Source organism: Epinephelus moara, chromosome 23 (assembly GCF_006386435.1).
Source record: "Epinephelus moara isolate mb chromosome 23, YSFRI_EMoa_1.0, whole genome shotgun sequence".
NCBI classification, from domain to species: domain Eukaryota; kingdom Metazoa; phylum Chordata; class Actinopteri; order Perciformes; family Serranidae; genus Epinephelus; species Epinephelus moara.
Genome location: NC_065528.1, coordinates 19,329,876 through 19,352,254, shown reverse-complemented (window position 1 = coordinate 19,352,254; position 22,379 = coordinate 19,329,876). Strand labels below are relative to the sequence as shown.

The window sequence follows — 22,379 nt, the reverse complement described above, 5'->3', positions numbered from 1 at the left end:
GACAAGAGAGGGAGATTGTGTTAATGTGTGTGTGTGTGTGTGTGTGTGTGTGTGTGAGAGAGAGAGGGAGAGTGGGAGGGATGGAGAGAGAAAAGGAGAGATGGAGGGAGGAGGGGTTTAATCCTGCCTGGATTATGGTATAAACTGGTCCCGGAGAGCAGGAAGGGATACGCTGTAGAGAGAGGAAGTCCCACTATCCCTCCCTCCCTCCATCCATCCATCCATCCATCTCTCAATCCATCTTACTCGTAGCGTGTACGTGTCCCAGTGCTGCATGCTTTCGGGATGTGAGGTCAGCAGGAAGGAATCATTTAGGAAAGGATGGCAGAAAAAAACCTGCTTTTTGGGAGCATGTGTCCTGCTTGGGGAAACCTCGCCGCCTGATAAGAAGGACTGAACTGAAGACAGAAGTTTACCGGGACCACCCCAACTCTTTCATCCCTCTCCTGTTTGTTCCCGGCACCCTGTAGATCCACGTGAGGGAGCATGGAGGAGAGAAGCGGATGATGGGAGCAGTAGAAATAGGATTAAGGGGTGTAGAGAGGGAGGTGTAGGAACATGGCGAGACTCCGTTGTGACTCCTGGTGTGCAGAAGTGACCTTTGACACCGGAGACAAGAGCTCTCTAGACTCTATTGTGTGCCGGGGTAACCAGCTGAGCTGACATCAAATCATCAGTTAGACTCTTTTTATTTGTTCTCCTCCATATTTGAACTTTCTTTCCAGAGCCGCATGTCTCAAAGGGAATGGTTTTAAAGCTCTGACCACATGGCATAGTGAGTAATCTTCAGGACCGTAGTGATTTGGGGAAGTATTTTAATCTTCCTGCAACCCACTTTTGGGCTCCGGCTTCTTTGAAATTAGCATGCTGCGTTTCTGGACAGTCCACGGGATTGTTTCAATCTTTTGGCTCACAGGACAAGAAGCTCTCAAGTCTTTCCACTCAAGGACTGTCAGGATCATTCTTAGAAGCCAAATTGAGTCTTAAATCTGTGACATGCTTCCTCTGTTGTTTTCCGGATCCTTTTCTTTTCCTGAGCGGGCCTCGGACCGTGACGGCTTCTCCGCATGTCACTATGGATTCTTGTGTATTTTAGACTGCTCAGTTGCAACGTCTGCCTCTCTTCAAGTCTCTGGAGAGTCTCAAGATTTGAACTATGCATGAATGTCTTTGAGAAGACAGTGGATTGGATAGGATCTTTACATTTTTGTAACGATTACTTTACCAGGCAAGTTGACAGAAAGTGTTATTCTTTTTGCCTCTTAAGTTGTGGATTGGGTCCTAAGTTTTTAGAATTTCCCTGTAATTTCAAAATTAGTCAATGTCCTTGTGGTAGAAAAATGATACCCAAATCAAGTTGACAAACCCACAGAGAATCATCACCCACCTATGTAGCTCTGCTCACCTCTAATGACCTTTTTAGCCTCTTTAAGCACAAGTTTGGTTTTACACCTCACAGCTTCACTGCTGTGCTTCACTTTCACCACTCTCATAGTATTTTTTTTACCCTGAGCATATTGTTCATATTTAATACAGTCACATAACAAATGTCTTAACCACACATGTCTCGTTCAAGTTTTAAGATTCAAGAACTTTATTTTTATTATGCAGGCATAATGAAATTGCAAAGTTGTCATCCTCAAACCGAGCATACTATTGAAAAGAAAACCCTTATACATATTTACATATAGAATAAGACACATATGTAAGCAATAATAGATATTCCAGTTAAAATCTAACCAACATAAGTACAAAATATAAGCAATATTAAGTATCAAAATATGTATAAAAGCATGAGTGTGCAAACAGCAGCAGCAGTAAAACTCAGTAATGCAGTTTGACAGATGTGGAGTGATGCCAGTGGATTGATATAAAGTGAATATTGCACATGCACGATGGAGAAAAAACATCTTTTACGACACAATATCATGTTGTATTATACCTAAGACATGAAAACTGAAAACAATAACAGCATTTTGGAACTGTGGGGTTTCTTTTTTAGGTATTTACAATCATCACTGCAGTTACTGCTACTGTATGCGATAAAAAAAATCCTCAAAACTAGTATCTAATTTTTCTAATTTGTTTTAAAGTCCTTAAGTCACTGAAATGACAGCTCAGGTACATTTATAGTCTTATGACCCCCTCACTCCTTGTTTTGCTTTCTGTTGGTTTGCAGGGAATGGTGGGCATGAATTTGATTATCTTAACGTCACCTTGTAACATTGCAGGTGCAGATCTCATGTTCCTTATGTGCACCATTATCATGCCTATCTCACTGTTTCCAGATTCCCCCATGACCCTTAAAAGACCAACAGGTGCTTGTTGGAGGGTCATCTGGGCAAATGTGGTGGGAATGCAGGCAGTTCTTGTGACAGTATCATGGTCCTCCTTGAACTTTGTCACTATTGTGCCATGAAAAAATATACACAGACATAGCATGTACAGTTTCAAGGTTACCTAAATGCACCATTTCCTTGATTTGACCCAAACTAGTGGATCTAAAATCCATTTCAAAATATAAATATAGCATGTTTTAGGTCACTTTAGGGAATCGTTATGAAATCTCAGGCTAAAATAGGGGCATTTCGGGTATTTCTTCTGATATTAAATGTCAAAACAGTTTGACCTGAACAGTATGTAAGGGTTAAAAGAAAAATCTCAAAGAACCCACTATATATTACCGACCCAGGACCAAACATTGTACCTCTTTTTGTCCTTGCACTTTGACCTGAGCACTTCTAATCTCACTTTATGCTGTCCTGATTTCATCCTTGTCTCTCGGAGCCAGGGCGCTACAATTCCTGGGCTGATGCAGATCGCGGCAGCTGCAGGAATGAACCACTGGAGCTGGGAAAACGCTGGGAATGCCAGTAAATCGGAGAGAAGTGGGCCACACAGGGGGAAGCTGATGATGCTGCTGTGGATTATCCTCTCCAGCTCGCTGTGCCTGATGGTCGACGGCCAGATGAAGCTCTCACCAGAAACGTGAGTACAGTTGCAGCGGAAAACTCTGACTCGAGGGACTGAACCATGTGGAGGAGCTGTCTGAGGCAGATCAAGTTCTGTTGTCAGTGTAAAAGCTATAAAAACAGAGCACGCACATGGAAATTCAATTTGCTTTTTTGCTTTTTCACTCCATAAAATTTTGCTAATTCATACAAATATTTAATCTTGTAGATCTCTCCAAGGATCCTGACTTGACTGACTTGACTTGTCCAACCTTTTTAAAGACGTTTTTATCAACCATCTGATTGGATGCTCTTATTGTCTGCACTTGTGTACTTTGACTGCACCCTCAACGAGACGCAGTGTGCTGCCATTAACCGGAAAATACAAGTCAGATGACCACAAACTTGGTGCTTTATTAAGACATTACATCAACACTTGTACCAGGTCATTTGCCCGTGGAGACCCTGGCAACTCTACATGCACGTTGTGCTTTTTGAAGCCACACGTGAGATGAATGAGTCAATAGTGTTCTTCCTATTCTGGCAGATGACTCCACACACATACATATGGGCCATATGGGCACCTGTGGGGCGGAGGTGTAGCTAAATGCCAAACTATCCTACAGCCACTCTACGACTACAGCCACATGCTGAAGATGACGTATAAATTTGGCTGTACATAGATTTGCAAAGATATTAATAGCAAAACAATAATGTAAAAGAATAGATTTTGTTTACTTTTTATTATGTATTTTTCTATTCAAGACTAATGTGCACTTTGCCACTGTAAATTGAGACTTTTAGACGACAGTATTACACCTATACTTGTTAAACATCGGGATGCTGATATTGTCATTATGAGCATGTTAGCATTCCAACGTTAGCATTTAGCTCAGCTTGTGTGCTTTGTACAAACACAGCAAGTTACTATTGTACGAACATTACATATGTTGTAATGGAAAAGCCTGTGTTTCAGCAAGCTAACTAAGCTAACTGCTGGCACCTACCTGTCCAACTCAGCATCACTCTTCATCCCCATGCTGTCCGTCCATGCTCGCCAGCAAACGTAATAGCAAACCCAAGATTCACTCTTGTTTCGGAATGAACTTTGTCCACTTTGTGTTTTGCCTTGCTATATTTGCTTTCTTTTTTCGCTGCTGTGTCCTCAATTTTTGTAGCTTCCTCTTTGATACATGTTGCTGACAATCTGGCACCTGGTCGCTACCTTTTTAGAAAGTCCCGACCTCACCTGTGCACTGTGCCCAGGAACATCCAAGGCACGACAAAATAAGAGTAAAATAAGAAAATACAGACAGAGGGAAGTTTCTCTGCAAATTACACCTGCATAATAAACCTTTAAGGAACCCCTCACAGCATGGTTACAGACTGTCATGGTTATATGTCAGTTGATCCAATGTACAGTCAAAGCTTCCGTAATAAGACAATATATAAAATTGTACTACTTTCTTTTTTTCCCATGTAGATCTTTATTAGCAAAAGATTTGAAACATCAAAAAATGACAGCAACAGAAAACTTTCTCGGCAATTCATCCACAGTTTTTCCATCATTCCAGTCCTGTTGATTTGGATTAAAACCTCCCTTCTATGTCCTTTATATGAACTGTAATATCAACTGCTTAAACCATATATTTTAAAATGTTCATGTTCCACCTGAGATAAGTGGAAACACTGTGAAAAAGAGTCAAAAAATCACTGCTATTCAGAAATTATTCACTCAACATTTTCTGAATACGAAGATAGCTTATGTGTTTTATTTCCACACCAGTGTTTAGTTTGTGAGATAGGTGGTCAGTTTCTCTCTCACTTTTTCTTTTTGGGCATGAAATGCTGTGTTTGTTTGTTCTCTAGAAGCCAGGCGAAGCTCTTTTTCCCTGAACAGTTTTCAAACCTCCTGCTGACTAAAAACACTAACAAATCGATATAGTGCTGTCAGTCCAAAATAGCCTATTAACTCTGTGTGTGTGTGTGTGTGTGTGTGTGTGTGAAGGTGGAGGGAGTTGAAAGGGACAGAGAAACACAGACAAATACACAACATTTTATTTTTTGCACTGACTTGATGCTGTTAAAATTTGTATTTGTGTGTCTGTGTCAGTGGGCGCACACTGTGATAGGTTTGTCAATCCAATTTTATTTCAGCAGATTTATAAATCAGAACCATAGAAGCAATGGTTGATTGTGCATTTTAGGTATATATTTTGTTCATGGGTGAATCTTGTACCTCAGCATCTCAGAGACTTTGTGCTGTCACTCTGCAGGCTGGTGTGACGAGAGAGATTAAAGCTCCAGGGCAAGCAGAGTTCAGCAGGCCAACACAGGTCACTGAGCCCAAAGTGCTTCACTCTGCCTGGGGAAGATTTGGCAGCAGGGCCCCTCTGGCTCTGGAAGTTAGCGGGCCATGACCTGAGCAGTTCAGGCCAGGAAGGTCAAATCTCTAGCCTCTGAGGGAACATTGCTCTTCTGCCAGGAAGAAAACAGATAACTGACACAAGACATCAACTGCAATGACACATTTAAAGGGACAGCTCACCCCCATATCAAAAATACATATTTTCCCTCTTACCTGTAAGTGCTATTTGTCAATCTAGATTTTTTTGATGTGAGTTGCAGAGTGTTGGAGATATTGCCTGTAGAGATTTCTGCCTTCTGGAACTAGGTGGCACTCGGCCTCATCACTAAAGTGTATGTCATGCAAGACAGCTAATTAAAACAAATTAACTGGTCAGAGTTGTCATATTAACATTCAACCTCCACCTTAAAAGTTACTGGGAGCTGCTGGCGGCAGCCTTTGAATGGCACATTGAATTAAATAATTTTTTCTCAGATTAGCAAACTGTTAACAAAAGACAAACAGGCAGCAAAACTTCATTTTGTTTTATAGTTATAGGTGACTAATATATATAAACGTTCCACTGTCGAAACGAGCCACATCTTAACAGTTCACATGAACGCATGCACATGGGATATGTGCACTGCAGTACTTAAAGGCGCTGTATGTAAGAATGTGGCCAAAACGGTTACTGCACTCAAATTCAAAATACTGCCGCGAGTCGTGTTCGCCCCCCCTCCCCTACAGATTCGAGGTTGCTGGACAGCGTCACGCTGGAGACTGATTTGTTTGCCCACGGGCGGCTGCCGTGGCAGGGCCGCGTCGCCGCGTCCTTGATCTTCGGTTTTCCAGCGGACCGTTTGAGCAAGTCCGGTTTCTCTGCTGCTTACGCTGCTGCCGGGATACAGCTGAGGAGCCGGCTGCTAATGCTATGTACCGGGACACTGCTAATGCTGCTTGCCGTGCTGCTGTAGCTCAGTCGTAACTGTAACTGATGCTGAGACTCTACTGACTGTGTGACTGGTAGACGGCGGTGGGTGGCGCAACAGGCCAAAACACAAATTCAAAACATAAACATGATGTGCGGACTGTAAAAATGTTTTTTAAATTGGAATATTCTGGCTGTACTATTGTTGTCGGTGAGATCAGTATGTTATATGAACATTATTCCTTAGTCTCTGTGACATATTAGGAGGATTTTACGACTAATTGCTTTAGATTTCTTACATATAGCGCCTTTAAATAAATAGCATTACACTCCTGGCTTCAACGCATAGGAGGAAGTGTGCATCTACTCATGGACGAGAGGCTCCTGCTCATGACTGAGCGAGATGTAAAATTTTAATGGCATCCTCCTTGTTTGAGGTGTTAGCCATTAGCTAGCATAGTAATGCAAGATGAGCTAGAAGTAGATGCATGCTTTCTTCTGAGCGATGATACAGTTAAGTGTAGTTCAGTAGAACGAAACACTTACCTGTAGTGCTGTTTATCAGTCTAGATTGTTTTGGTGTGAGTTGCCGAGTGTTGGAGATATCGGCTGTAAAGATGTCTGCCTTCTCTTAAATATCATGGAACTAGATGGCACTTGGCTTGTGGTATTCAAAGCACCAAAAAGCAACAGCAATGCCTCTTTCCAGAAATCATGACCCAGTTACTCAATATAATCCACAGACCTTGTTGTGAGCATTTTCATATAGGAACGATTTTCTTTCTACCAAACTACACCCTCCAACCGTATCACCACGTAGAGGGAGGCATGCATGTACTGCTACCTCACAGGCTGTTCTCATGCACTGTATGCATATATACTTACAAAACGTAATGCACCACAATTCATGTATATTCCATGAAATCAGGAAGGCTGCCATCACATGACCAATGCACAGGAGTAAAGACGGAAGCAATCTGTGTAAAGATGCAGTTTTGGGGAGGTGGATGGAACAAACATAGGACTTGCCTCTAGGAGACTGGTTTGCGGTACAGTGCAAAACCAAATGAATTCTGTGTTGTTTTAAGGCATGTCATCATCACGTCACGTCACAAGCCTCTTGTCCATGAGTAGATGCACACTTCCCTCTGTGTGGTTATACAGTTGGCAAGTGCAGTTTGGTAGAAAGACAATAGTTCCTACATGAACCTGCTCACAACAAGTTTGTGGATTACCTTAAGTAATCAAGTCATGATTTCCGGAGGGAGACATTGCTGTTTTTTGGCCCTTGAGCACCACAACCTGAGTGCCATCTTGTTCCATTATACATCATAATATGTAAGCAGTTCCCGCTTTTTGCCCTTTTCAGGCACCATAGAGAGCTACATAGTGTGTTGTATTTGGTCCATATTTCACCCAAGTTTGGCTGTAACTCTATCTTGATCTGACGTTGCTTGCCCTGTACAGCAGTAGCCCACAGCAACATTGCTCTTGAACAGCACACAGTCTTTGAGGCACCACAGGAAGTGCAAAACAAATGTTTCAACAAGGTACATATCCATCGAATAAACTAAATTCCTTATTTATCTGTCAGAATATTTTCTTGATACTACCTCAAAATAGTGACAGTTAACTGACTCATTTCAAGGCAGCAGTCCAGAGAGCCTCTGATATCCCTGATCAAAACACAGATAATATTTACAGCACAACACTCCTACCTAGCACCTCTACGTTCTCAGTCCTCACATTTTAGAATGAACCCACACTCATATTTCGGAATAAACATATCAACAAGTCAACAAATTATCAGCCAGTTTTTCAGTGCCGAGGCAGGCAGGCTTGATGTGACAACCCTGCCTGCTAACTAGCAGCGAGCTGGCTGACTCCCCATAGGTTGAGCCATCTGTCACATCCTGTCTACTCTCTAACCTCTATTACCTTTCCTTGGCTGCTTTCACATGAAGGATTTGTAGAGTTACTGCATGTTATTGAGCACAGTGTGTCCCCTTGACCTGGCGGACTGTCAGCTTTTACTGTCACCTTAACAGTAATCTGTTTTAATCTGTTATTGGTGAATGCAGGGTAACCTCTTAACATGATTGGCTGCGTACTGTCATGGTCACCTTCAATACAGATGGTCTTATTAGGCCTTATGTTTTCAGGCAAGATACAAGTGAAATCATTTGGACAGGGGGATTTAGAAACAGGCCTTATCTTTCCTCTCAAATAAGTTTTTGGGCATTTCTCAAAGTGCTGCGTTCCTCTTGAGGGAAGTCACGCGCTTTACTTTCCTGCTTCTGGCAGTCAAATAATGATTTCGGTTCCACAGTTGATTTAGATCTAAAACAAAGTGAATTATTGTTAATGGAGTCGATTGGGAATTTTACCTCAGAGTGCATATATTCAGTTTCCTGCAATGCATTTTAACAATCTTTTGAATTAGACAGTAACTTGTGTCATATGGAAAGGCAACAAAGCTCTACCAGTCTGTAATGAACATGTTTATTTGCCAACATGACAGTAATTTGATTGATACCACCTTCTAATAAGCAGCTCTTTACAAAGGGTTGAAGTAATGGTTTTGTAATGGTTTACAAATCATGTAGTAACGCTTTATAGATCACTCCTAAGCAACAATAATCTTGTGGGTTGCCATGATGTACAAAATCCCTAGACTGTATGGCTGCTTTCCGTCATTCAAGGGCTGCATGTGTTAATGTGCTTTACAAATAAACCTGCCTTGTCTTTTTATTATTGCATTGTTTTAATAAACATGATAACAGCTTTGATTATATGTCACTGACTATGTTTTCTCCATGTACAGGGTGCAGAAGTGGGCTGTGTCATTCGGCAAAGAGATAGCTGCCCTGTCTGCCAGATACTCTGGAGCTAAACTGCTACAGAAGGTAAGAAATCACGCACAAATACACACACATATTTATTCACTTTTAGTCACAAGAATGTAATGATCATCAAACGTATGATTCAGTGCTAAAACTTGAGGCAGAGTTGATGCAATTTCATGTTAGACAGACATATGAATTCACACGAACAGCTGCAGACACGCATAAATATATACTCAGAGGTGTAAATATAGACAGTGATAAGCAATAATGATTGCTGGGTAATATGTATGCTGATGTTGTCTAGTGTGCATCGAGGCCCGCTGTAACTTCCTTATGCCACTGTACACAAACTTTAAATTTTTCTGAGGCATCTTAGTTGAGGTGAATTAAGTTGCACTACTATACACTGTGTTTCAGTAATTTCCCATTTCAGATTAGATTTCAAATCAGTGATGTTTAGGGGCATGTGGTGGCTGTGGAGGAGATTTAATCCCTTTGATTGATTATCCCTAATATATAGTATATGGCCACACCAGAGAAGGTGTAGAGGAGGTCAACATTCCAGTCTTAGTATATCACCAGCTATCTAAAGTAACACAATACAGTTGGATCTCACAATGATGGTTGATCAGAGTGATTTTCTATTGTTTCAAATGTGTTTATTGTGAAGCATCTTTTTTCTTTTCAAAGATAAGAAAACATGGTATTGATATGCTTCTTTTCTATATAAAAGAAACATATAGTGGGGCGTCGGTAGCGTAGTGGATAGTGCCGGCGCCCCATGTATAGAGGTGATGCCTCGCTGCAGCGGTCACAGGCTCGACTCCGGCTTGTGACCCTTTGCTGCATATCAACCCCCACTCTCTCTCTCTCTCTCACCCCATTTCACTCTGTCCTGTTCATTAAAGGCAAAAAGCCCAAAAAATAATCTAAAAAAAAAAAAACATAATGTCAACAGACATAGGGAGAGCCTACCTATTCATACAATCTATGGGAAGAATCCAATTAATAGGTAACTAAATAAAATAAAATAAAATAAAATGAAATAAAAATTAAATTAAATTAAATTAAATTAAATTAAATTAAATTAAATAAGTACATAAATAGAATTAAATATATTGGAAAAGCAATTATTCTAACAATGAAAATACATTAAAAAAATTATATAATATTTCTGTAATTAAAATAGAAATAACAATAATTATGATAATGATAATAATAATGGTATGCTGCTATTATATGGATAAAAATCGCCTGTAAAAAACACAAACTTAAATGCAGAGACATTAATTCATTTCTTGGTAATAGAGACAGTTGGCTGTACAACACATGACATCATCACATCAGACTGAGACGGGCGGGGTCGGTATCTCCTCCCCCTCTTCTCGGCTCCTTCAGCCAATAGGAGCACGACTGACTGGCACACATTTGCTGTACAACATCTGCACATGGCCCAAAGACCAATGTGATGACACACTTATTTCCAAAGCACACTCACACAATGCACTCACACACATATTCACACATTTTAGGCGTTGACCGTTAAAACCATTTCTGAGCTTTACCAACACGTACAGTACAATGACGTGCTGATGCACTGAAGCCCATTGAGCTGAGTTAAATTCAACTGTTCATTGTTGTGTGACATACCAGAGAGACTCAAGCTGAGGTTATGCTTGTGTGTGTGTCTTTTAGTAATTAGGGTGTGCGGTCTTCCTCTGCATGCCACCCCGTAGAATCCCTAGCAGGCCCGTTCACCATCTGCCACACACACAAACACACACAAACTGTGTTTACAGAGACATGCAACTACTGACCAACTCCCTCTACAGCATGCATGTATCTTTATTTTTGTTTCACCACACATTTCTTCTGTTGTATACCACATCCACAAATCTAAGTGCACAAATAACAAACCTCCACAGATTTCTTCCAAAACAAACACAGCAGTAGTCATTTGCTGTTTGTGCCTGTATTTTAGATGGATTAACCTCAGATAACCTCGATGCTTCGTTGGTAGAAACAGTTTTCCAGAGTAAGAACCATGCACACCACGGAAACAGCAATAACAGCAATGGTATTGTAGTATGAGCTGACATCGTAGTACTGTAGCACAAATACCAGTTGCTGTTGTATCATTAACAGCAGTATTTATATATAATGTGGGTGTACGTCTCCAAGTTGCTCACCTTCTCCTTTAATTTAGTCAGTGATGTGTAAAATGCGCCCGGTGCATTAGTTAAATCTTGGCAACAAGAAGCCATTAATCACCCACCTCTGTCTAATCGATGGCTTTCTTGCTATCTGTGGAACATTTAGTGACTGTCTTCTTGCCTGAGTAAACTAAAATGGATATTGAGTGTGTGAGTTTATGTTTGAAGATAATGCAGAAATTGCTGAAGCTTTACTTTTGTTGAAAAGTTTTTTTTAATACTTAATAGAGCTCTTTATCATTCTTTCATTCATTCATATCTGTTTGTCTCTCTTATCTGACTAATTCAGCCTGGCTGTTTCTCCCTCGTAATGGAAATTGACAAGAATCATCTGTGAAAGTCGAAATAGAGTCTTAATTTGAATGACAAATTGGGTGTGTAATTCTTTTCCCCCCAGTATTCTAAGTTGTCAGAATTTATTCAATAGGCTGCCACAACTTGTAACTGACTTGCTAAAGGGCCTTTCCCCACATGTTAGGGAGTGTGGGAACTGGGACTCAGTGATGAACTTATTAGAATTTGGTGTTCAAAGATCAAGGTTACTGTGACCTTGTGTCCATCTCATTCTTGTAAATACAATACTTCAAGAAGGCCTTGAGGGAATTTCTTTCAATTTGGCACAAACATCCACTTGGACTCACTGATGAACTCTTTAGTATTTTGTGGTCAAAGATCAAGATTACTGTGAACTTGTGTCCATCTCATTCTTGTAAATACGATATTTCAAGAAGGCCTTGAGGGAATTTCTTTAAATTTGGCAGAAACGCAGGCTCAAGGATGAACTGATTTTGATGGTCAAAGTTTAAAGGTCACTGTTACCACACAAAACAAGTTTTTGGCTAAAACTCAAGAATTCACAATTATGACCAAATTTCTCAAAAATTTCTAAAGGGCAAGTGATGACATTGACTCAGAAACAGAAAGGGAGATTTGGTTCAGCACTGTATTCATGACACTAATCTTGAGTGTCCATCTTGAATCTGTGCTGATTGTATAGACCTTCTGTGCTGCCAGGTTAAAGATGTGTGAAGCATCCACGATTTAGTACATTTAGCTTGTTCCCAGCAACATCCATACTGGAAGCATTCTCAACTGTCATGAATGCACATGGATGCAAACTGTAACGGCAACTTGACTGGTTTGCAGAGGTGTAAAACCACAAGGTGGTAATTCTAGCTCCTCTTTCCTGTAGTGCTGTTTATCAGTTTCGATTGTTTTGGTGTGAGTTGTCAAGAATTAGAGATATCAGCTGTCTCAAATATAATGGAACTAGATGGCACTCGGCTTGTGGTGTTCAAAGCGCCAGAAAAAAGGTAAAACTCAACACCAATGTCTCTTTTCCAGAAATCATGACTTTGTTACTCAAGATAATCACAGACCTTGTTGTGAGCTGTTTCATGTTGGAACTACTTTCTTTCTACTGGACTACACCCGCAAACTGTATCACCGCACAGAAGGAAGCGTGCATCTACTCATGGACAAGACGCTCGTGGTTATGACTTTATGAGATGTAAATAATAATGGAGTCCTCCTCATTTGAGCTGTAACGTTAAGTAGCTTAGTATGTTGCTATGTGATCTAGCAGTAGATGAAAGCTTCCTTCTGCACAGTGATACGGTTGGCAAGTGTATTTATGTAGAAAGAAAATAATTCCTACATAAAGCTGCTCACAACGAGGTCTGCGGATTATCTAAAATACCAGGGTCATGATTTCTTTTTGGCACTTTGAGCACCACAAGCTGAGTCCCATTTAGTTTCATTATATTCAAGAGAAGGCAGACATCTCAGCAACTCACACCATCTGTCTAGACTGATAAACAACACTACAGATAAGAGGGAAAATTATGTATAATTGAGTTTGGATGATCTGTCCCTTTAACAAGCCCCTTTTCTGATGAATTTTAATAACCAGTATCACATTGTTAAGGAAGGCTAATTACCTTACTGAAGGTAAAAGGAAATGAGTACATCACAAAAACAAACATTTACTAGAAATCTGTCATCACAACTGATGCTTTTATTACCAGTGGCGGAAATTAACCTTTCAGTCCACAAACAACAGCGGCACAGGATCTCCTAAATTACATTTATGGAGCTGCTTTGATTTAATAGTACAGCGAATAAACCCAGCAGCCACCAGCAGCCAGAGAAATACATCACAAAGTGCACAGATGTCAGTCAGGAGGCACAGAGAGCAGTAGATGGTTTTTCTTACGGCATCACTCTGTTATATTGCAGATTAGAGAGGGGGTCTGGGGAGTGGATGAAGTCAGGGCTTGACCCCCATCTGTAGTGCAAACTGTAAATGCTATGTGTGTGTGTGTGTGTGCGTGTGAATACTGTAATACCAGGATCTCTTCTCCATTATGTGTATTTTCCATTGTGAATGTGAACAAGACATTACCTAACTTCTAAATCCAAAGATACAGCGTCAGGCGTCATATCATGTCATAATCCTTACTAGCTGTCTTTTGTTTTATCGACTGAAGGAGCTCACGTGACACTGTGTAAAAAACTGTCGCTAATGAGCCAACTGTGTCTGTTTTAAAGAAATACAAGGATGTCGAGGGCGTGGTGAAGATAGAGGAGGTGGACGGAGCGGAGCTTGTCAAAAAGTTTGCTGAGGAGATGGAGGAGATGCTTGGGAGGAAGATGAAATCTGTGAAGGTAATATTATGATACATTCTGTTACAGCAAACACAAACTTAATGCTAACCAGTTTGACACGAGCTTTTCTGTAGGCATGACCTTGTTTAAACAATAATCAGATGAAAAATTGTTGCAGGTTTAGTGTTTTCTTTCGTGGGCAGAGTGTGACCTTAACCTGCTGTATTTTTTATCACAGAGGTTAGCAGAAGCGGCAGAGGATGCTGACCTTTACCACGAGTACAATGAAACACTGCAGGTATGTGACAAGATGCTTTAATACAAGGACAGTAATCCCTGTGACTCCCTGGCTACAGAAATACAATGCATCCTTTAGCACCTGAAAGAGCTGCATAGGGCTTTCAACCAACTGCAGTGTAAATGTCATGATCCTGTGTTTTTGTTCATATTCTGTTATCTTGTGGACTTTGTTGGATATTTTTCTGTTTGTGTTCCTTGTTTCATGTTATCCATTCATGTTTGATCTGTTTCCTGTTTTATTTTGTAGATTCTCTCCTCATGTGTCATGTCTGGTCTTACTTCCTGTTTTCCCTGCCTGTTTTCTGTCACACCTGTCTCGTTGGTCCTTCCCTGTTCCCAGAATCTTCCCTTCACACCTGTTCTGTATTAGTCCTGTTTGCTCCAACCTAGTGTTCGCAACCACACCCTTGTTGGAAGCCAATCCCCAAAGACTGTGTTGTTCTTGTGATTAGTTTTCTGTGTATATATACCTGTGTGTTTCCCTTTGGTCCTTGTCGGTTCGTCTGCGTTCATTCCTCTGCTCATCCCTGTGTTATTGGTGTGGTTCCCTGCCCCGTTTCCTGCCTGGTGTCTTGTGTTCTGTTTGGATTTTTTAACCTGAGTTCATTGTATTATCCTGGTTGGTTTTCACTTACTTTGGTTCTTCTGTCATTTGGACTTTCTGTTACCTTCCTGTTCTGGATGTTTTTCACCTGCTTTATTAACCTCAAACCTGCCTTCCGCTCTGCATTTGGGTCCTTCCTGAACTGATTTATGACAGTAAACCCATCTGCTTATAAAATATAAATATAAAGCACACCAAAAATTATAATGAGGTGCTAATCACTGGCAACAGACTTGATTGAAGAAAGCAAGTGTTGCACACTCTGGCTCCATATGCTTGTTTTAAATCTTGATTACGTTTCAGCCTTCAATATCAACAAGCATATCAAATATACTCATCTGTGTCATCTTAAGATGTTCAGAGCAACAGACGCAGTATAAAGAGTGCAAATGTCTGTTTAGAGCAGGTGGGAGGGAAAATGAATCAGTCCAACAAGCACAAGACTTTGACCCAGGAGACCAGTGTTTGTGTCCCGTGTGAAACTAAAAGTCAGGGTTTATTAGTTATTGTGTTGCATCCTTTGTTAGTCATGTTAGTCATGTTAGTCCTGCGTCCATCCTTAGTCAGTCATTACTCATCAGTAACAAGAGTCATGTGAGTCAACTGACATGACTAACATCAACCACAATGTTTTCCTAACCCTAACCAAGTAGTTTTGTTGCCTAAACCTAACCCTCTGCATCAAGATACGACAATGAGGGGTCTCCCGGCACCATTAAAATGCGTCAGAATGTGACTAGCAGGGATGAGGTCACGTTGTTGAGATTAAAGTCATACATTTTTCAAGAAAAAATCAGAAATTTTCTGAGATTGAAGTCACAAATTTACGAGAAAAATGCATTGAGAGCTTTCTGTATGAAGAGCAAAAGTCCATGCAAGGGAAAAAGTCGTCTTCGATGAATGGGTCGAGCACAGTGCTTTCACCCCAAAGGTGGGGGTTGGGGTTTGTGTCCCATGTGAGTCAGTGTTGGCTGATTATTTTCAGTCTTAACTGTCTTATTATTTTCAGGTTTTAGAATATATAAAGCTGCTGAATGAAAATATATAAAGCTGCTGAATGAAAACTGTGTACATAAACTTTAGCTGAATAGCTCAATAGGCCAGTATGTGTTAATGTCATATTTTGACGTTGCTACGATGCCGAGGAAAGACATCCAGTGGACAGACAGGTAATGTCCTGGATGTTGGCATAACTTTCATTATGAAGCTGTTTCTGAACCATAACAGGATGTCCTGATTGGACGTTCAAATAACGGTCATTCAGTGTCTCAATGTTATTCATCCGTCATCCTCTACTGTTCTGTCTAGTTTGAATACTATAACTCCCTGCTGATCAACACGTTGGATGAGGATGGGAATCCAGTGTCGCTGGGAGGAGAATTCGCTCTGGAGAAAAATGAACACTTCAATAGACTGCCAGTCAACACCCAACAGAGCAACATACAAGTTCCCACTAATGTTTACAACAGAGGTACAAAAGCGTGGACACACACATTCACACTGTACATCCATGATTGCTGGTAGAATATCAATTTAACTCTTTGTCTTTCTTTCTATAGATCCAGATATTCTGAATGGAGTCTACATGTCTGAGGCTCTGAATGACGTGTTTATTGACAACTTCCAGAAAGATCCGACCCTCACTTGGCAGTACTTTGGCAGCGCTACAGGCTTCTTCAGGCTCTACCCAGGTGCCTACACACCCTACAGTTAGGACGTCCTGCATGCTTGCAAAGTATCTTCAGTTGCACGTTTCTCCTGTGTCGGCACATAACAGAGCTGTAGACAAACATTCAGCTAAACAAGCCAAACGGTACACTTACCCAGCAACTGACGATGCAGGAAGCTGTCTGTCAAACGTGATGACTCAGTCTCAGCTTCAATATGGCTGCTGGTGAATTCACTCCTGTGTGTATGCGTGCATGTGTGTGTGTGTGTGAGTAATTAGCAGAGGATTTGTGACACAGCTTGTTTTACTCATCCGCGACCTCATCCATCTCTCCCTCATTTGACAATCTGTCACTATCCATCCATGCATCCATTTGTTCATCTGTCCAACCAACCAGGCAGCTGGGCAGCAGTCCTGAGCTCCTGCGTTTGTTAAATCTCTCTATCTTTCTCTCTGTCTACAGGGATCCAGTGGACTCCAGATGAAAATGGTGTGGTCACCTTTGACTGCAGAAACAGAAACTGGTAAGGCCATGTTCCTATCAACATCAGTTCTACTCCCTTATTGATGCCTTTTGAGTGGTCGTAGCTCTCAGTATTGTTTGTAGGTGGACAATAGTGGCTCTCAACTCAGCCTGAAGCTCCCAAATCCCAGGTTTGGGCCCTTGCGCTCCAATCCAGCAGTCGTTGGGTGCCAGTAGTAACTATAGCTGACCATCACTTGTTTTTTTCAGTGTCTGGCACCAGTCTGCCCGTGTCCGTGACTGAATACCCAACTGAGCATGTTGATTCAGCTGCAGAGGCAGTCAGTCTCTCTGATTAGTTGTTCAGCCTCCTGAATCAGTGACTTTACCCATTAAGTGCAGTTTGTCCTTATTTTTGCCTCCGAGTGCTGAGTGTTTAAGTTGTGTGAAGTGATGTGGTTCAACACAAAAGCATTTTATTCGTCAGCCTTTGTCTTGACCTTTACCAGTAGATGAAAGGGGCAGTTCACCCCGCAATCAAAAATGCATATTTTTCCTCTCACCTGAAGAGCTATTTATCAGTCTAGATTGTTTTTGTGTGAGTTGCAGAGTGTTGGTGATATTGGCTGTCGAGATGTCTGCCTTTTCTTGAATATAATGGAACTAAATGGCACTTGGCTTGTGGTGCTCAAGCACCAAACATTATGTTGGAAAAATTCAACAGCAATGTCTCTTTCCAGAAATCAAGACACATTACTCGAGATAATCCACAGAACTTGTCGTGAACATTTTCACTCAGTAAGGACTACTTTCTTTCAACCAAACCACACCTGCCAACCATATCAACGGTTTGTAGCTCAGTAGAAAGAAAAAGGTTCCTACATGAAACCGCTCACAACCATGTCTGTGGATTATCTTGAGTAACCGGAGTCTTTTTGTCACGTGGACTCTTGACAATGTCCTCAAATCAGGTCCGGAGGTCCCAGACATTGTCCAGAGTGTCTCTTTATCACTTGAAGCACACAGCAGGAAACTGTTTGTGTCAGAAGCATTGTCAACCACTGGAAATACTCAGTGTGGTTTAGGGGAGGGGTGGTGCCTGGGTTGAGCTTGCAGGACATGATGAGGATTATGCTGCAGCCATGTAGCCGGTTTGTAATTTGGTCATAAACAACCAAATCTTTTCCATTTCCTTGAATTTATTCAACAATTTCGACTTTAGCCCTTGCCAATAGAAGTTCCCGCATCTTGTCATCTCTCAAGCTAGACATTTTCACAGCCATCGTCATGTAAATTACCCTTCTTTTTCACCTTCAGATGTTTTATTTCAGTTTCATGCAAGCTGCATTAAAGAAATGCCATCAACAGGCCCACTCAATTGTAGTGAATTCTCAGGACAAGTACCTGCTCCATTCAGACATGGGCTCCATCAGGCATTACACAGACTTTGTATTAGGGAGTTGGCAGGGTAAAGTCTGTTTAATGTCCGATCTAATTGATTCAGACATTTGAGTTCTCTCAAACAGCTCCTCTGGGTAAAGTCTTTAGGTTCCTTCAGGTTTGCATTTCATGTGTGAAAGAGGTTCGGGTCATGATTTCTGGAAGGAGACATTGCTATTGAGTTTTTTGAGTATATTTTTTGACGCTTTGAGCACCACATGCCGAGTGCCATCTAGTTCCATTATATTGGACAGAGGGCAAACATCTCTACGGCCAATATCTGTAACACTCTGCAACTTACAGGAAAACAATCTAGGCTGATAAATAGCACTACAGGTAAGAAGAAAACTACGTACTTTTGATTTTAGGGTGAACTGTCCCTTTAAACCCACACTATTGTTTAAGAGAAAATAATGAATAGAGAGAAAAAACAAAGGTTTGACAGAGGCACATTGCCTTTGGTCTGTCTAGAGGCAGGCGACTCTGTAGCAGCACAGTTGGTCATATGGAGTAACAGGTGGGTGAGTCAGTGCTCTCATCAGTTGTGGCCAACAAATCAGCTCTTCTTATCAACACAGAGTAGCTCTCTAACTCCTGTTACCTTAGTGCACAGCTGTGGGTGCTGTCTGTGTCAAAGACAGCCGTTTATACAGCACTGGCACAAGACTAATGCCAGTTTGACTTGTCAGAGTGAAGGCACAGGTGTTACTAATAACATTTTCAATGGCTCTGTTAGATTCAAGTGTCCCAATAAACCATTACAGTGTGACAGTGAGGCAGCCTGTTCAATACCAGGACCCTGAAACCCATTGTTAATTTCATTATTTACGCCTGTGCTTTCTCTGTGACATGTCAAAATGTCATCCCTGTAAAAGGTCTCAGGTACAATAACAGTTGAATAGCTGTTCAATGACAGCAATTCCAGGAACTGTGTCTGGTCCTCAAACAGGACATACTGTTTCCTGGAAGGTTGCACATCTCGGCTGCCATAGGGGAAATCTAATTTATGTTAATGAGCTTGGAAAATCAAGGGATGATGATAAGGAGATGAAGAGACGCATGGATGGAAGAACAGAGGGACAAATAAAAGGATAAGGCTTAAACTCTGTCCGTTCTGTCTGTTAGGCTGGTAAATAACAAAGTCTCCGCTCATGCCAGAGTGTTGTTTGGTTAATGCTGTTGTTCTGGGCAGTATAGAAGGGTTATCAGCATGATGTCAGAGTAGATAATTATGACAGGTCGAGAAAAAAATAGGGCATCAAAAGGGCATAGACGAGGCTATTGCCATGGGCGTAGGTTTGATTTCAACATTGGGAGGGCACATATGAAGCCGGGAGTCTGGGCGTCCTCTCGCAGAAATGTTTTGATGTCAAACACTTCATTTCCTGCATTCTGGTGACTTTTTATACACCAATGTCTTTATTTATGTCAGACATGTCCAAAGTCTGGCCCGGGGGCCAATTGTGGCCCACAGACCAATTTTAATTGGCCCTCGGCTTGACTTTCAAAATACACCATATGTGGCCCTTTACACAATAACAGTTAATCGAGCAAGATCACTTCGCATTTTTACCTCACCTCACAATGATAGGACTATCATACAGTTTGTAGACAGGCATCAAGTAGTAATAAATCATTAAAAGATAAAAAAAAAGGTTGCATTTGTCTCACTTTTTTTTTAAACCCATTTGATGAGAGAATCAGTTGGCCCCCAGATATTTTCACATTATTTTAAATGGCCCCCATTCAAAAAAGTTTGGACACCCCTGATTTATGTCCAAGAAAACACAAAATCCTGGTGGCAGGTGAACCTTTTGCATCTGTCAGAGGCCTTCTGTCTTGTGGCGGTGGGACACAGCGGCGACAAGGCAGATGAACGGGGTGCGCAGAATCATTTCATAACTCAGATAACTACTTTCACCAGGTCAGATAGTAATATTCAGGTGAAGAAGAGGAGGAGGATGTGGACTGCACTCAGTCGACTGCCCCTTCATGCCGCTACGGTGCCAAATGAAAGACAAGGAGGGAGTGATGACAGGCAGATAGGTAACTCCAGTGGAGAGAGGCAAAGGAGGAAATGTGTCTTTTTATTTTGTCACATATTGCAAATTTTCGCAATGACTAGAACAGTAAAACGCACTGAAATCAGTGTGCAAGGTTTCTGTGTGTAACGATTTTTTTCAGATGACGGATTTAAAAAATGCATCCAAAAAAAATGGACTCAGTGTGCAAAGGCCTTTAATCTTTTGTCCTCCTTAAGTTGGAGAAGTTACCTCTTTAAACATGCAAGTGGCACCTATTCATGTCAATGACGCATTCATTCATTTTATTTAATTTATAATTGGGCTTTATTATCCCATATGTGCTGTCATGTTACGATGTATCCTCATACAGCGGTTCGTATAATATCTAACAAATTAACGCCCCACGAATGGCATTGTCATGTTATGAACGTAGTGTAAAGTTATGTAAGTTAAGTTTAGGAAAAAGAGACACGGTGATGATGTACCTTGCAATAACTCAAAGTTCACTTGGTTTCACACGGAACACAAACACCGGTCTCCTGGGGGAAAGTCCTGTGTTATTAGCCCTCAAACAGACCCATCTGCCAGACATTATTCCAACTGGAGCATGCCTTCAAGTCCTCACATTTCTTGCTTAAGGATTCCACCGTAGCACAAAGCACCTTGACATTAGCTTGGAGGCTAGTTAGCTGGTCATCATGCTCGTTAGCTGAGCGTTCCAGGTTTGAAATAGTCCCATCTTGTGCAGCAACTTGTTCCTCCAGGGGTCTTAAAGCTGTTGTCTCTTTTTTCTTTACAGTGTCTGATATTATAGACTCAAACTTGGTGATAATTTCGGTCCGTAAGTAGTCCATCGTGTCCTTAATGCAGCGTAGCATAGCTTTGTTAGCATCCGACTTGACACGGCCTACCACTGCTAGACTTGACAGTTTTTTTGGCAGTTTTTTCCTCTAAAACTTGCCATTTTTCAGGCTTATGGCCCCAAAGAGTGGAATGTTGTGGTGCAGACATGTCCTCAGCGTCCCTGGTGTAAATGACACCTGTGGTTATAATAAAGATAAAGTCATCTTGTCTCTTGTCTCTTGTCAACTTTGTCTTTCTAGGTATATCCAGGCAGCCACTTCACCTAAAGATGTGGTTATCGTGGTGGATGTCAGTGGCAGTATGAAGGGACTCAGAATGACCATAGCCAAACACACCATCAATACAATCCTAGACACGCTGGGAGAAAATGACTTTGTTAACATCATAGCTGTAAGTACACACACACATGATTACACACAACACAGACACACATGAGCAGTCTAAGTCCTGCCTAGCGTGTCGTTGAGATTAACACAGACGAGCTAACACACAGGTACAGCTCAGAGACCAAGGGGAAAATACACAGAAACAGTCACACACATGCGGACAGGCACAAATACACACATCAAACATTCAGTTCCCACAAGGCTTTTCACTCTTCAGTAACATCAAAGCTTAAAAATTCATTTTGTTTTGGGGTTTTTCAGGATTTTGGCTGCGTGTAGCCCTGCAACCACAAATCGGTGTAATGAGCATGGTTTATCCTGGTATTACTGTGTGTGTAATCATACGCCTCTTGCAAATCCGCTGCCCTTAAGCTGTTTTTACACAGAATTTAAAGCTACACTCCTTCCGATGAAGTGACCACGCTGCAAAATCAGTGCTAGAATGAGGTATCCTCAATCGGTAAAAGGGTTTAAATCCCACTTCCTTGTAAGTAATAACATCATGTAAAGTGACTTGACTAATATCAGTGGGCATTTTCACATTTCATCAGTTGATGAAATACAGCGCTCAAAATTTTAACTGTCATATATGCAGTAGTTTCTCTGATAGAGAATCAGTGCAGCGATCTCTCTTTAAAAGTGTAGAGCTATTATGATATTAACGGATTGATTGAGTGATTGATTTGAGGGTAGTAAAACACCAATTACTCTTAATTACCACCTGTTACAAAAGCTAA

At 41.2% G+C, this 22,379-nt stretch overlaps 1 protein-coding gene across 1 annotated transcript in view; it reads left to right on the top strand.

Annotated features, from left to right (window-relative positions):
* Positions 1-225: 225 nt before the first annotated feature.
* Positions 226-22,379, top strand: part of cacna2d4a (calcium channel, voltage-dependent, alpha 2/delta subunit 4a) — a 150,678-nt gene continuing 128,524 nt past the window's right edge. Inside the window, exons 1-9 of the mRNA XM_050036513.1 lie at positions 226-1,228; positions 2,792-2,988; positions 9,051-9,132; positions 13,836-13,952; positions 14,131-14,190; positions 16,105-16,267; positions 16,356-16,487; positions 16,929-16,989; positions 21,496-21,646. Of these exons, the coding sequence (XP_049892470.1) occupies positions 2,813-2,988; positions 9,051-9,132; positions 13,836-13,952; positions 14,131-14,190; positions 16,105-16,267; positions 16,356-16,487; positions 16,929-16,989; positions 21,496-21,646 (942 nt within the window). The 5' untranslated portion in view covers positions 226-1,228; positions 2,792-2,812. The remainder of the gene's footprint in view (positions 1,229-2,791; positions 2,989-9,050; positions 9,133-13,835; positions 13,953-14,130; positions 14,191-16,104; positions 16,268-16,355; positions 16,488-16,928; positions 16,990-21,495; positions 21,647-22,379) is intronic.